This window comes from Paroedura picta, chromosome 3, assembly GCF_049243985.1.
Source record: "Paroedura picta isolate Pp20150507F chromosome 3, Ppicta_v3.0, whole genome shotgun sequence".
NCBI lineage: Eukaryota > Metazoa > Chordata > Lepidosauria > Squamata > Gekkonidae > Paroedura > Paroedura picta.
The window spans coordinates 148,920,451-148,937,291 of NC_135371.1; the positions used below are offsets into that span (position 1 = coordinate 148,920,451).

At 42.3% G+C, this 16,841-nt stretch overlaps 1 protein-coding gene across 4 annotated transcripts in view; it reads right to left on the reverse strand.

The window, feature by feature from the left end:
• Positions 1–16,841, reverse strand: part of CERS5 (ceramide synthase 5) — a 49,556-nt gene that overhangs the window by 19,029 nt on the left and 13,686 nt on the right. For 3 of the 4 annotated variants that reach the window (XR_013229541.1, XM_077328651.1, XM_077328653.1), the window contains exons 2-6: positions 16,167–16,269; positions 5,663–5,793; positions 4,608–4,665; positions 3,390–3,440; positions 1,511–1,603 (exon numbers count right to left, since the gene is read on the reverse strand). Coding sequence is in view for 3 of the 4 variants with exons in the window: in XM_077328651.1 (XP_077184766.1) it covers positions 1,511–1,603; positions 3,390–3,440; positions 4,608–4,665; positions 5,663–5,793; positions 16,167–16,269 (436 nt within the window). In the remaining variant the exon portion in view is untranslated. Of the gene's footprint in view, positions 1–1,510; positions 1,604–3,389; positions 3,441–4,607; positions 4,666–5,073; positions 5,163–5,662; positions 5,794–16,166; positions 16,270–16,841 lie in introns of those variants that run through there. The other variant, XM_077328654.1, reaches the window with a different exon arrangement.

Sequence of the window (16,841 nt, forward strand, 5' to 3'; positions counted from 1 at the left end):
AATGAAGAAAATAGCATTGCAATCAAGGAAAAGTACTTATTCATTTTTCTTTCAACTCAATTATGACACACACTGTACTTCTGTTCAAGTTCCTCCTGTAATCTAACATATTCAATCCAACCTTTATTTGGAGAATAAATCCATGCAAGAACCTGGGAGGGGGGGTTTATACACATATGCTTTAATAGCCCATCCCATGGTATACATTCTGCAAACCTTCAAATTTAAAGCTAGTTGGCCCAATCAAATATAAAATTCATGTTATTTTTGCTACCATTTATTAAATGTTAGCTGTAATATTAATGGTCCTTTTGGATTCTATAGATAATAGCAGTTTGATATCCACTTATTTAGTAGAGCTGGGAATCTCAATTCCTAATTCAAATTTCAACCTTTAGATAATTTCTTCACTCTGATTCCACACTGCCAACATTTTATCAAGCTTATAGCTTCTATCGCTTTTGAATGAACTGAGATAATGAACATAAGTATGCAGCATGAGGTTAGCGTTGTATTAAGGTCATTTTCTTGCCCTAATTACCTTCCATCTGTAAGCAATTCACACTGATCTAGCATCCCAAGTTCTACATGGGACAGCTATGCAAACGGGATCAGAGACCTAATTCATACTATCCATTTATTGTAAACAGGTTGAATGATTGAGACTTCTTGCATAGAAGAGTATCAGCATACATCAGGATACATCTATCTATATCTATTATTCTATCTTCTTCAAACAATAAAAACAACACATAGTCTACCTGATTGGTCCCCCTGGGAGTCACTCACCCTGGAGGACCAATCAGGAACACTATGCATCATCCCTGTCCACCTTCTCCTACTTACACCCACAGGAAGAGCTGGCAGCTGTGGTGGTTTGCAAAGATCTTATTCAAATAGTAACTGGTTGCAACAAGATTGCTGGCATATAGGTTTGCCCACATCCCCACTGTAAGCCAGCTGAATAAGATGATTTGTCAAGAGCTAAGGCGTGCCTGTCACACAGAAAGTAGCTTTCTTGGGAGTGGATTACCAAGTTTACTTCTCACATTATCAATCATTATGCAATTTTTAATTATGATTTATTTTACCCACAGCTTTAATTATTTATTTATTTTACCCACAGCTTTTAAAAAGTCTGCAGGGGACCAATTCTAACCAGGTCTACAGTTAGTGGAGGAGGGGCTTCTGCATCCCTCATTTACTGTTTCCTAAGCTAAAATAGTCCCCCCCCCCACTAGGAGGGTACATTATTTGCTCCATTTTGGACCTGGAACCAACTCATTCAAAAGGGTCACATCACACGTAGAGTGGCTTCTCAGTCCCCCATCGCCACCAGCAACTGTTAACGTGGCAGTGATTCAGCATCTCAGGAACACAGTCCACCCATTTTGGCATTTTGATACCAGACTTCTAATCAAAGATACAAATCAACCATTTTATTGCTAGGCATTGATTGATTCTTCTTATAGAAAAGTAAGGGGAATGAACACAAGGCTTCTGCTCTTACCTTTCGCTTAATATCTGTAAACTGCGAAAACATAATTGACCAGTAAAAGGCCAACTCCATGATATAATAGTAATAAAGACCAGAAACTATAGGCTGAAAAACAGGAGAAAAAACTTTGTTAACAGAATTATCCAGCTTCTCAAAGTAGCTTTTTTCATCCACTTTTTAGAAGAGAAAATTAATGGGACTTAATTGTTCAATACTGACATGTATATAAAAAGTTCCCAACAAAGTTAGTTCATCAAGAATCAGAAGCCAATGCACATCAAGACAGATGTTCCTAGTATGGACAACTTCCAAGGGAAGAGCCACTAGGAAATGATTAAGAAGGAACAAATCCTGCTCAGAGGAATGGGATCAGTTTACCCTGGGCACAGAGAAAGTTTAGCTCCAATCCCAATCATATCTATAAATAGAAGCCTTTTCTTGCTCCTGTAACTGAATGGCTATGGAGAGAAAGTTGAACTTGTGGGCATCCTGAAGGCAGCTACCTGGTTAGAGGGAGGAGAAAGCAGCTTTATGGGCTTAGGTTTTGAAAAGCAGACCAGGGCTTTTCCTTTCTTCTGTCTGATGTAGTATGTGACAAGATGGGAGAAAAGAGAAAGAAGAATGGTGCTGCAAAGACTGTGATACTGCATTTCATTCCTGCCTATCAAACACGACAGGTCATCATAAACAACAACGCCCATGAAAGAAGACACAGACTGCTTGCCAACTTCTTCTAAAGGTACACTAATTAGGTATGTTAATTTTAAAAGAAAGATTTGGGAAGAAATGACAAGCAACAACAAAGTAAAGAACTCTGGCAGCAAAATAAAGTATTCAAGATGCGAATCATGAGTGATGGGGAACATCAATGGTATTAACAACTGGAGAACACAAACACAAAGAGAGTGTTTTTCTATGACTATGGCTTTTCAGTTATCTTACCATTTATTTGGAACTGGTTTCCCATTTATCCATCCTGTGACTACAAGATCAGAGCTGAGTCTGCACTGACATTATAAGAAAGGTCAGTATAGAGCTGGGTTTCTTAACAGTCCCGGAAGGGTGTCCTGAATGGTATCCTTAATTAATCTTTAATATATTTTTAAAATGTGTTAAACATTTATCGGATGACATAACCATATATGGCCATGTTGACCCACCTACCCCTCCCAAAATGGCCAATGATGGGCCTGGAGAAGATAGGAATGGGTGAGGCCCCAAGTAGGCATGTACACAGCTATGCTTCCCAACCATATTGTGCCACTTCTGGGGTTTCGCGAAGCCTGAATAATGTTTAAGGGGGTTCTTAACAGTAAGAAACTTGAGAAAGGTTCATATAGCCTAACCTGTTGCATCATCCCTGTTGCTTTGAAAGTTTCCTTCATGGTAAAGGACTGCACTGCATCTAAAGTACCAATGTCAAATTACTGGAAGCTTCTACAGCAATAGCTTCTAATCCAAACACTCTTACTACCACCCAGAACAAAGTGACAAATCCATGATAGGATTACATGTTCAATAATGAGATACATAACATCCAATTTGCTCTGATCCTAACCCTACAAACTTTTATTTCAATATGGACACACGGACATATCCCAACCAACAAGTGTGTTCTGTACTCGATTTAGTGCCGAGCAAAAGAACAAGCACATGTCCATTCAAGATGCCCTATTTATTTTGATAGAGGTAGCTCCTCCATAGCCAGGGAGCTGCTGTCCTTCCAGATAAATTCATAAGCTCTTGCAAAGGTACCTTTGTGTACCACTGACAAACCACTGTATCAGGAGTTATGAAAAAACTGGAAGACTTCAGAAACAGCCCCATCATTCATATCTAAGCATCTTCATAAAGTACCATGCAAACACGTATCAGTAAAGGTAAAACATACCTGAAACGGGTAATCGTACCAGCATTGTCGTGTATCCCAAAACCAGGGTGACTATAGTAGGGGAGGGAAAGAAAGAATAATCTTGTGTACGTGTTGTTGTTTTTCAGCAATATATCTTTCCCTTCCTATGCAGTGCTAATTCAAAGAGGATTCATCCTTATCCATGGTTTCTCTATATATTTGTGAAACAGCCTGAGGGGTGAAACACGTCCGGCTGTCCAAGTTGGAATAGAGCCAATCAGGGTGCAGCCACCAATGCTGGCTGCACTCTGATTGGCCCTGCCTCTCCTGCCCTCTGTCCCTGCCTCTAGCCTGTTTGCTCTCAGACGCACTTCAGTGCCTGGAGCCAGCAGCAGGTAAGGCGAGAGGGCCCTGGGCAAAGGGTCGTGGTGGAGGGCCTGCTAACAAGGGCCTCCTGGCCTGCTGTCTGCTAAGGAGCTCTGTCTTGGCCCTGCTAACGAGCTGGCCAGCCCTGCCCGCCCCACTTGATCCGGCTGCTGCGGCCCAAAGCCATCTTAAGCTGCCTGGCCAGAGGCCAGGGGAGGGGATCCTTTCAAGGCCTGTTCTTAGGAACGGGCTTTGAAGCTAGTTTTATAATAACAACTTTATATTTATAGCCAGCTTCCCGGCTTGCTCAGGGCGGGTAACAGGTATACAAATAATTACATGCATAAACAGGCTCTTAAAAATGCTTTAAATTAACTTATATTAGTTAATTACAAACTTTCCAAAAGGGGAACCAATTTCTGTTGGGTGACTGGTGTCCTATGGAGCATTAGGGAGGCCAGCGTTTCTTTTTATTTACTTGGTAAATGCCAACATGGAGTGTTCACAAAAATAAAGGTCTGCTTTCTCACACCCACCGGGGGAAAAGAAGTATTTTTGGGCATATCAAGTGATTTAGCACAGATATGTGCAGCATAATTTTTTTTTAGCAGAAAAGATAAGGACCAGTGACTTTCCCAAGAAAGAGAGAACGAGGGCACTGCAGAGCAGAAACGGGTCTATCCAGTTCAGGGATCAGAAAGAGTCCAACCTGAAGCATCACTGTGAAAAAGCATGTTACAAAGGCTACTTTCCCTGTTCTGTAAGGATGTGGTTACACAGAGAATTGGGAACCCAGTCAGGAGCATCAGGGAAGTCCCAAAGAGCCAAATAATCCCTCAACTTTACCCCACCAGCATATTCAGTGAGATGAGCAATGAAAAGCACACTCACCGACCAGAGAAACCTGAGCCCGTAGGTAAACATACTCATATAAAATGTAAACCTCCACCTGAAAATAAAAAGACAAAAATAAGTAAATAAATCACGTACAGAGCTTGATATGAAATACAGCAAAAGTTAGCTTAAAACAGAACTAGAACAGAACTAGAACCTAATCTAACACCACACATACTCTGAGATTTACAGAATTTAGTTCATTGTATGTTAGCCAACAACATGCTTTCTTTAAAATGAATGCATTTCAGAAACTTCAGGTCTGTCAAGTATCCCTAAAGAGTGGCTACAAAATATACAACTGTGCTAGTCACAGGTTAAGAGAAAATGACATACGCATGCATCAGGGCAGCTCTGCAGTATAACAGACAACCAGTGGAAACTAACGTCTAGCAGATCTACATAAAGAGATACCATTAACACAATCTAGGGCGGATACATGTCCGATTAGAGTCCCACTCACCTAAGAAAAGTATCTTGGGGAAGAAGCCATTGGGGAAGAGAAGTAGAAGCCATAGAAGTAGCAGGCAGGAAGGCAAAGATGCTCAAATACTATAGTGATAGAGGCCATGCATAAAAGGGTAAGAAAATAAATTTAAGAGGGACTGAAAAAGAATGAGGGTTCAGGAAATATTCATGTAAGTGCTTTAGAAAATATTTTTTTAATAACTTTATAAAGGCCTGCAAATAAATAAGACAGTTGCCTCAATGGCTCTCTAGCACTGCTGAGCAACTCAGACAAGAGTGGTAACGAACTGGGAGAGGCTTAGGATGCAATCAAAAGAGCCAGGGGAACCTCATCCAACCCTACAAATTGTTCACTGTCAAACAAAACTTGGTACCTACTTACACCACTAACAAAAGCTAAACATTCTTGCTCTACTGAGAATAGAAATAAATGAAAAAATTAAAATGGAGCATAAAAAGTAATAAGACCATATTACAATTATAATAATTTTGGAATGAAATTGGCTAACATCTTTACCCAAATATGCTACCTTTGAAAATAAAGCATGACCAATCGATAAAAACCTAACTCCACACAAACCTACATGCTCTCACAGAATTTTGTGAGGATGGATGGTTTATCCTGGTTCCTCCGGTGACGAAACCAGCGCTGGATTTTTCGGACATCCCAATCTAGCTGTTTTGATAAACCCTCTAACCTTCTTGCATCCGGACACTAGGAGGAGATCAAACAGATGTAAAGAAATCTGTTATATTCCTTAGCAACCATCCTAAACATTCGCTGCTATTCCTACCCAGTTGTCATAATCCTTAGAAGTTTTGAAGGCATCATCATGCATAGAAAGGTAACACTGGCCAAACTGTCAGTTCTAGAAACAATGAACTTGTACAAATTTGCATAGAAAGTTCACATATATACTTCTAAGATGACTGGTTCAAGAGGGGCAGTCTATAAATTTAAATAATAAATTTTGTCTAGCACCATTTGTTCACATATATTTATCTGAACACTCACACACACAGAATATATCATCACCTTCCACTCCCTCTAGTCTCCCAACAGATATACAGGAGGTTCTTCTTTAATAGGCTACCATATTGCTGTGGTCCCCAAAAGTAGTTCATGAAAAGAAACAAGAAACTGCCTTATACTGAACTAGAAAGAAAGCCCATTTATCTGCAAATAAAATGGGCGCTAGAGAAGGAAGTCTGGGCGGGAAGGCCTCGGAGGCCAAAGGCCTCCGGTGGGCGAATAGTGGGGCCTTCTGCCTCCCCCCCCACTGGCGATTGTACTGGGGCCAGGCAGAAGGTGGAGGGCGGCGAGTGCAGAAGGCTGGCAGGGCGTTGTGGGTCCGTGGAGGCGCGGGGCTTTGTTAGTGCGGGGAGGCGTGGGCGTGTGTCGGACCGTTGGCGGGGCGGCGATGGCGTCTCGGGTCGCGGCATACCTATTGTACCGCGGCTGAGGGCGGTTGCGGCTCCGGGCGGACGTGGCGGCTGGTGGCGACGGTCTTGCGGGCGGTGGGAGCGAGTGGCGTGGCCTTAGCGGTGGAGGCCGTGGAGATGGGGGAAGTGGCTTGGCAAGCAGGTGGAGCAGCTGTCGTCTGTGGAGGCAGCAGGGCGGCAGGGGCATGTCTGCTTGAGGCGATGGTTCGTCGGCTACACACGCCTCCCAATTGGCCACTTGGCCTCCAAGTGGCCCTCTCCTAGTTTTTATCCTGGACGGGTCCCGCCCTAACTCCTCCCCACAAGCCCTTACTGTTTTATTTAGTCTGCGGCGCCCTGCGCCACGGGACATTTAAAGATAAGAACATTGAGCTATATAGCCCAGTAAAACCTATTATGAGTGACATTGAGTCTGCAAGGCCCCAAAGCAAACCTTTTTCCTTGCCCTGATATTTGATAAATGTCTACTTGGGATATAAGGGCCTGAATCTAGGCCTTCCTACAAATCAAGTATATGACTAACACTGCCCAAATTATGACTTTTCTATATTTATGTATTGGTAACATACTTCCGTAGTTTTCACAGCATAGCTCCCACAGCTGCCAAGGCATGCCACAATTCTGGTTCCAAAGCAGCTTGTCCATATGCTGGGAGTTATCTTCAAGAAGCATTGCTAGTGTATCCCCAAAGGGCCTGTACAGTTTTTCCTTCTCCATCATGAACAGAAGTGTCTGGATAATTTTTAGAGGCAGTCCCATATAGAGTTCATTACAGTATGCTAACCTGGATGTTATCATCCCCTTGGTCTAAATGCACGCCTATACTTCAGGAAGAAACAGAATTCATACATAGGCCTGGAGTGCCTCAATTTACTGTGAGAAGCTTAGGCAAATTCAGGCTTGTTCTGAGTTCTACTTCAAGCACAAATGGAACCTGTGCACTTTTGTTCCTGGTAGGCATAGTTTCCTACACATTTCAATTATTTAGCTGCAACGTGACTTATGACGTAGATTACTTATTATATTTAGCTCATGGCTTTCCAAAACTGAAATACCTGAAAGTAGGTATGTGTATTTTGATGAGACTACTACCTAACTGTACGTTTCAGTTTTAAGGGGGCAAATTAGTGAAATGCTTCTAAAAGCAAGGTGGGCAGGCTGTAGATATTTGCAACTTAAATTCAAGATGCATTTCTGCACCTAGGAGGGCACCTGGTCTTCACAAACGCAGCATGTAGGGCTTTCATTGTTTCTGTAGCCCTTTTGATCTGACTCTTCTATTGAGGTTGACATTTTCACCTCTCCCTCTAATTACTGTGACACATATCCACAGATTGGGTGTCTAGTAGCTTACTGCTCTACTTTGTTGGAAGTACCAAAAAGATCAAAAGGAAGTGGGACAGAAAGTTGCACACTGCATGTACAATCATAAGGTTCTGCATGTGCAAGGTATGCCAATTCTTCTCCTTTAAATGAGATGGACAGGAGGTACACTGAGACCTGTGGAATTCACCTTTAGGAGGAACGAAGGTTTCAGGCAGATAATCACAACCTTCTGGAAAATACAGAAACCTTTATAAATATAAAGCTATTATATAAAGTTCTGAGATGCATCTGGCAGAGGTGATGGCCCTTAAAAACAGCACCTTAAGCATGAGGAACCTTCTCACAGTCTCTCAAATGGGAGGACTGTGTTTGGAGAATCACATGAAGTTTTCAAGAAGGAAAACAGTGAATTATCAATGGGCTGGAAAGCACTGCTCCTCTGAGGAAATCCCTAACAGCTGGGTGGCATGAAAGGAAACTTCCTTAAATTTGAGACAGAACGGAGACCTGAGCCATTACTTGCTTATGGAGCATGTTAGCTCTATGGTTGAATCCATTTTGAGGAAAGGCCAGTGGTGACATTCGTCTCAATGTGGGTCTTGAAGTTCCTTTGGTAATATCTGACAAAGCCCTTCTAGGCGCAGCTATAGATTCTTTCTGTTGATGACCAACATACTATTCACATCCTCCTCAGATAACCTTAGATCTAGTAGCCTTTGCTGCTTAATCTCCGACCAGCCAGGTGCCATCTGGGTAGCAAAATGGACCCTGGGACAGACTGAAGAACTGGAAGCATCCAGGGAGGCATCCAGGGACCAATAGCATGATCAGTTCTAAGAACCAGGCTCTCCTTAGACAATGTAAAGCCAGGAAGATTATTATTATTAACTAGATTTTTAGCCTGCCATTCTCGAAAGGCTCATGGCGGCTTAAAGGTAAAGGTAAAGGTATCCCCTGTGCAAGCACCGAGTCATGTCTGACCCTTGGGGTGACGCCCTCTAGCGTTTTCATGGCAGACTCAATACAGGGTGGTTTGCCAGTGCCTTCCCCAGTCATTACTGTTTACCCCCCAGCAAGCTGGGTACTCATTTCACCGACCTCGGAAGGATGGAAGGCTGAGTCAACCTTGAGCCGGCTGCTGGGATCGAACTCCCAACCTCATGGGCAAAGCTTTCAGACAGCTGCCTTACCACTCTGCGCCACAAGAGGCTCATGGCGGCTTACAAGATATAAAAAAACCCAATAAAATTCTCCTAAACCAATATAAATTACACAGTACCCATACAGAAATCCAAGATGCAATGCGGCAAATTAAAATAACTAAGACTCCCCTGCATTCAATTGGGTAAGCTTTAAATAGTTAATTTTATTATGAAAGAGTTGACCTTACAACATCTGACAAACTGCATAGCTGCCTTCCAAATGTCTTTGATGGAAAGGTCATATTTCTTTATATATCAAAATGTGCACTGCAGCGTTTCCCCACGGTGTTTCAGATACCAGTCCCGTGCTTTTTTCCTGATTGAGTCCTTGGGTAGGAGGGAAGATTGATCACCTGTGAAAACTGGAATGAACTTAAACTCTGATAGTCTAATAAGTTCTTAAAAGTACCATGTCCTTACAGACAATGCACGGGTCCTAATGGAAATGACAGGGACCTTCGTCAGAGACTCTCCTAGCAGAGCTGACAGTTATGAGAAGAGTCTACATATTAAAAGGAATCGTATGAAGATACTTGAAAGTAGCTTGAAGAATAAGATGTACCCCCCAGGTGATGTGATACACCACAGGAAACTAACAATGCTACCCTGTGAAGAAACTGCTTCACATCAATGTGCAATAACAGCATATCAAGCTGGTTACAATGTGCATTGCATCTTTTACAAGAATTCTTCACAATATGCCTCCCACCTTCTGATCAAAACTCAGATCTTCATTCCTATTCATGTTGGATGGAGCTTTGATTTTCAAAACTTTATACCTGAAAGTCTTGCTGGTGTTTAATGTGATACTGGATTTGAATATAACTGTATTTAATCAAGAGTGGAACAATCACCAAATCCACTGTGCAATCTGATGGGACCATAGGTATGTGCCAGGGATCCTGCACAGTGACCTTTACTAAAACAAAACAAAACACAGCTTCCCCGGCTGGTATGCAGACACGTAGATTGGATCTTGTCACCAACCTCATCAAAATGACCTTGGAGATGAGTAGAACTGGTGAAAACAGCGCATGGAAACCTAAGCTAAGGGGTTAGCACAGTATCAATTTGCTCAACCTCTGAATATTCAAATTTGATAATATGAGGTTCTCAGAGATAGCTAAAAAGTCTACTGGCAGCAGTAATGCTTTGAGTTCAGCTTCTTGAGCCACCACCTCTTGCTGTGTCTTGAGGACAGGAGAGATCAATATAGTTACTAGACATCTACTACTAACAGGACTTGAATCAAAACCATTAGTAAAAAACTGGCTCTCTTCCTAGCACTCAGAATTTGAGAAACAAGGGGAATGGAGAGGACCATTCTTTCTTGATCTTCTTCACAGAATAATTTGGACAGTTGATTACAACTCTTTTCCTCTAAAGCAGTGGTCCGCAACCTTTTTTAGGCTGCGGACCGGTGGGGGATCCGGCCTCCGCGAATGCGAAACACATGCACGTTTGCATTTGCATTTGCACTGGCGGCCGTGCTTCCCTCTCCCCCCCTCCCGCAAAAAGAATCTTGCCAGGCCGCAAGCTTATTGGATGCTTTGGCGGCAGATTTGCTTGCGGCCTGGGAAGTTTCTCACTGCGGGGAGGGGTGGGGAGAGGGAGCAGCGGCCTGGCACCGGGCCGTGGCCCAGTGGTTGGGGACACTGCTCTAAAGAATATCTTCCGGGCACTTTATTTACAAAATTTGTATGACCTCTTTCTGCCTAATGGCAGCTATACAAACAGCATACACTTATAGATTTGACAAAGCAGTTACTTAAGGAGTTATCTGGGTCTTAGTTTGAGGGTTATTCTCTGGGAGATGAATTATGGCACTCACATAGTCTTATTAATTAAATGGGAAAATTCTTGAGAAAGCACACTGTGCAGATCTTGGTTTGGATTCAGTGAGGAGTTTCTGTAGAACTTCCACTTGCAGAGTGCTTTCCTTACCTCTTACATGATGGCACAAAACACTCCCAGAAACACTGCAACTAGGTAAGATTGAGAGGCCTTTCTTGCTGCCTTGATCAGAAAGGATGATTTTGCTGTCAGTAACCAGGTTACTGGTATAAAATAGACTGTCTCACCTGACGTGTCTACACTGGGAAGTATTCAAGATTTCCCTCCCTCCAACAGGAATGACCTCAGGTTGTAGTGGCAATGGGTTCAAGCTCACCTCAATTGTTCCAGTTGGTGTGTTGTTGCTATTGTTATACTGTTATATTGATTTTGATAGTATTCTATGTGAATGTTCCAAAATGTTTTATGTAAACCGCCCAGAGCCGTAGGGAAGGGCGGTATAAAAATCTAAATAAATAAAATAAAACCTCACCATGTTCCTCTTCCTCTCATGCGAGTCCTGCTCTATGCAGGCCTGCCCTTAACCTTGATCTGGAAAATACAGCTGGTCCAAAACACAGTGGCCAGGGTCCTCACAGCAACACCATGAAGGTCCCACATCCAGCCCATCCTCCATCAACCGCAGTGGCTACCAGTCGAATTCTGGATCAGGCTAAAGGTTCTGGTAATCACCTTCAAAGCCATATGCAGTCAGGGCCCAGTATACCTGAAGAACTGCCTTTTTGCCTACGCTCCTCAAAGAGCTTTGCCCTCTGCCACCTCAAAGTGGCTAGAGATCCCTGGCCCAAAAGGAGCTCACGACCACAACCAGGGCCAGAGCCTTCTCTGTCCTGGCTCCCACCTGGCGGAATGAGCTCCTGGAGGAGATCAGGGCCCTAACGCAACTAAAACAGTTCTGCAAGGCCTGCAAAAGGGACCTCTTCTGCCAGGCATTTGGCTGAGGCTGACTGAAACCAGAAACACCCGCTTGGCCCCTGGACCTTCCTTCCAGGAATCCATGTACCTGAGCTGAACCATGGACCTGTTTGATCTTTCTCCAGTTTAATTATCTGCTGCTATTATTATTACCATTGTTGTATTGCTATTTGACACAAGAAATGAGTTTGATGTATTGTTCTTTACATTCCACGTAAACTGCCCTGAGCCTGAGGGGAGAGTGGCATGCAAATGTAATAAATAAATAAATGGAACAAACTGTTTATGACATCCTCCTCTGGATGAGGAAGCTTAAATAGATCCCTGCAGCCTCTGCAAACCATCTCCTGGTCCAGAGAGATGGGCCAGTCTTGTGAGAACTCCTCAATGGAAACCAGACCTCTACCTTGCTTTGCGATTCCCCACTGTCAATCCAATGGCAAAGGATTATTTTACCTTCTCAGAAGCTCCACCAGTGCTGACTTGCTGGGCCATGCTGTGGCTCAGCTGCCCTCACTCCATGGCGATGAAAGGTCTCATTGCATAGCTGAGTAGTCACCCAAGTCAAGGCCAGAGACCCACCAGCCACTGTACAAGCTAGCAATGTAAGACTGTGTACCTATTCCCAAGCCGCATCAGCATTAATATCAGGAAGAGGCTGCATCTGAAGCTGATTGCGCTCTGGAGTTTGAGGCCTATTCTTTTGGTGCTATGGAGGTCAAGTGTGAAGAAGAAGAGTTGATTCTTATGACACTTTTCTCTACCCGAAGGAGGCTCAAAGTGGCTTACAGTCACCTTCCCTTTCCTCTCCCCACAACAGACACCCTGTGAGGTGGGTGAGGCTGAGGAAGCCCTGATATCACTGCTCGGTCAGAACAGTTTTTATCAGTGCCATGGCAAGCCCAAGCTCACCCATCTGGCTGCATGTGGGGGAGTGCAAAATCAAACCCAGCATTCCAGGTTAAAGTCCACACTCCTAACCACTACACCAAACTGGCTCTGCAGACATTCCTTCACCCCATGGGACCTGATAAGTGTTTCTTTGTCCTATGAGGGGGTAAGCACACTGGAGGGGCAAAATATCTTATTGTTCTATGATAGTGGCAACTATTCTGCACTAGCTTGAGCTGGTTGCCCCCCCCCCACGCACACCAATTATTTTATTTATTAATTTAAGGGGTTTATATACCTCCCCTTTTGGACATATCTAAAATTCAGTAAAATTCCAGTATATTCCATATATATAAAACAGTATAAGACAAATTAAAAAATGTGAACCACAATTAGACACAATAGCATCAGGATGTTGCTTTCACGTGAAAACTACAGAAGAGAAGATGAACCTATCCTAACAGCATTCAAAATAGAGAAATATATTTCAAAACTTGCAATGTTCCTATTCAATGTCCACAATGATCATATATAGCAGACAAATACAGACACTGAGTAAGGGCACTACAAGTTCTGAAAAATATTTCTTTATTGCGAACGCCGTTAGGATAGGTTCATCTTCTCTTTTGTTGTATTCACAAACCTACCAGCCTTCTATTTTTGCACATGAAAACTGGCTACTGCAGTGTGTTGGGAGAGCTCCACAAACTTGGAGCTCATAGTAAGCATTGAGGGTTATTCAGGTCCCATGCTGGGACTCCACTGTTTCTGACGCCAACCATTTGAGCATACACAGCCCTCCTGTGAGAACTTCTCCACTGAGAAATTAAAAATACAGCCTCACAGCCATAATCTCAACCAAGACACAAGTCGTAAAGCTTCTAAAAAAGGTTGTACCTTAAAACTCAGAATGCCAAAAATGAGGAGGAAAAGGCCAACAGAAAGGGGTAGAAAACCAGCAGAAATGCAGGTTTAGGGGAAATGTGAAGAAAAAGACTGAGATAAAATGCTGGTTTAGGAGCATCATGAAACAAAACAACAGTGGTCCAGAAAAAAACTTGAAACAGAACTCCTTAATCCCCTATATTGTTTTCCAAGGTGGGAAAAAAAATGCTGAAGGGGAAGAAGATTCCTTCCACTAGGGGTCCCAGGAAACCATGCTTTGTCCCTACTTTCTGTACCAGTGGGAGGAACTGCCCATCAGTCCTTCTCTGCAACTGAATGTCTTACTGTCAGGGCTAGAGTAGACATTACAGCAGGCATTCATCTGACCATGACGATGCCAATGTCATTTTAGAGCTGACCATTAAAAAATGCTGAAACAGCACTTGAAAAGGACTGGAGGAACACGATCATCTGGTCCTGCTTTGCTGAAGGTCCTTCGCTGCATTTTTGAATGGCTGAGCTCTGTTCTAAAATGCCTTTGTGTCCATTGATCCGACATCTAGTTTGGCCCTCAGTGAGTGAGCCGGGATGGGTCTTAGTTTTGCAAAACTTAGTGATTTGGGCACTATTTTATATTGTCTATTAATTAGAACAACAATCCTATTACATTTTGAAACTATGTGGAAAAACTCATTTTCCAGAAGAAAACCAACATTTTTTTGGGGGGGGGGGGGAGGTAGGATTGAAGTATCTGCAAAACTTCTTCATTGAATCTAACCTCAATCTTCTGCTTAAGCATATAAAATTTTATTAATAGGCATGTTTATGGGATTTAAAAGGATAAATGCCTTCATTTCCTGTAAGACACATATATACTTAATATTCAAGCAAGACACAGCAGGGAATTACAGTCCCCTATGTCCATTGCTCATTCCCAAAGTAAAAACAAATGGTTTATTTTATGTTTTTCAGTGCTCTGGAAAATCTCCATGAGAAAAGTTTTCAGATTTTCATCATATCCATAATAACAGAACAACACTTTTAGCTCAAAAGCATTATATACTTAAAAGGGAAAATTATATTTTTTCCCCAGTGATTTTCAACATTTCCTAACTCTTTCATCTGAATATATGAAAAAAGTCCTCCAAGGGAAAAATGTTTTCCCAAGCCTTCACACCTCTGATATCTAATTAAAGATCTTTTTGATCACCTGAAATGCTGCCAGGAAAACTTGATTAGATCTCAGGCTTCAAGAAGACTAGGTTTCATTGGAGATATTTCCAGAGCCACTCCTGTCCTTTGTCTTCCAAAACAAATTGGGTCAATAAAATGAAACAGGAATATTGTTTTAATCCCTGATAGACACAGCAAAAATTAACAATAAGGGGCTACAAGTATACAAAAGCACTAACAAGCCCCCTTAGACAAGACCTATCTACTCAAATGTTTAAAAATTAATATTCTTGGATGTACGCCAGTCTCTGCGCAATCTAGAAAATAATCACTGTCAAAATCCTGTTGTCAGTTATGCTACAGACTGTTTTTATGTTGTTGCACTTGTTACATTTTACAATAATGCTCTTTAGAGCTCAAACGTTAAATTAACTCAGCAATAACAAAACAAATGGCTAAAGGAAGTTAAAAAAATCAAGGGTGTGGTTGGAGAATGGAAAAAAATATAGAAGAAAGGGACTACCAATTATTCCCAACAGAACAGCTTCCTGGATTTGGCCATTTCTTCTATTTATTAATTTATATACCACCACCACCCCGTGGCTCAGGGCAGTTTACACAGAATGTCAGAAAACATGGAATGAATACAGCATAACACAGTAACAACGTGAAGTAAGCAGTAGTAGCTGTAATATAAGTAATAATAATAGGTTCAGTAACTGGTTGAACAACATTAACATGTTAACTATCCCATGATTGGTCAGTTCAGAGTTCATGGGGAGGGGTTCTGGGGGGGCCCAGTAGATGCTGTCGGTTCAGTCGACCTCAACCAAATGTCTGGAGAAAGAGCCCCATTTTGTGGGACCTGTGGAATTGTGTTAATTCTGGAAGGGCCCTGATCTCTTCTGAGAGTTCATTCCGCCAGGTGGGGGCCAAGACAGAGAAAGCTGCATAGGTGGGGGTATAGACAGAGGTACACTGGGCCCAAACCGCATATGGTCTTAGAGGTGATTACTGAAACCTTAAGTCTGATCCTATGCAACTCAAAAGGACTGAAAATAATTTAGAACAGAATTAAAAAAAAAAATGCTACAGTAATAAGCCCCTTTCTTCTAGAACACAGAGAACCAATGCTCTGACCTGGACAGCCCAGGCTACCCTGAACAAGTCAGATCTTGGAGACTAAGCAGGGTCAGCATCAGTTAGTATTTTAATGGGAAACCACAAAGGAATTCCAGGCCCTCAGGCAATGGTGAAACATCTATGAATGTCTCTTGACTTGAAAAACTTACCCGCTGCAACTTAACAGAAAAATAATAATAATAATACAATGAAATAAAGTATCATGCAAAGGAGGAGAGAAGACTACTTTTCAAAGAAAATCTGAAGCATTTCTCACCTTTGTGATAGATGTAAACACCTTTTCTAGAATTGCATTGGGTTGAACTCGGTGGGACTTGTCTTGAACACCAAAATGAATGGCACATGGCTTGGCAATAAACCTGTCAAACAAACACCCAAAAAAAGTATGAAAACAAGGAACATAAAAGTGTCCCGAATCGAGAACACACCGCATGAAGAGTCTGGAACTTTTTAGTTTTAAAAAAAGATGAGTAAGAGTGAGACAGGATAAATGTTTATTTAAAAAATGGCTAGAGGGAAACTTCTTGTTCCTCTTGCATACTGACAGAAATCAGGAGCATCCAATGAACTTAATGGGTAACAGGTTCAGGACAAACAAAAGGATGTACTTCTCTACTCAATAAGTGATTTGTGGAATTCGGTGGTAGGAAGGTAGTGATGGCTATGAACACTGACAGCTTTAAAAAGGAGTTAAAAGGATATACAGTGTATAGGCCCACCAATAGCTACTAGCCGAGGTGGTTAAAGGAAACAATATCCAGAGGCAGTTAACCTCTGAAACCCAACATTAGGAGGCAGCAGTAAGGGAAGCCTTTATGTTCTGTTTGTGGGCTGTTCCTCCAGGACAACTAGATGGACCACTGGTCTGACACAGCAGGGCTCTTCTAATTTTCTTAGTATCTCAAAGGACATGTTTGCCAGCAGCATCTGC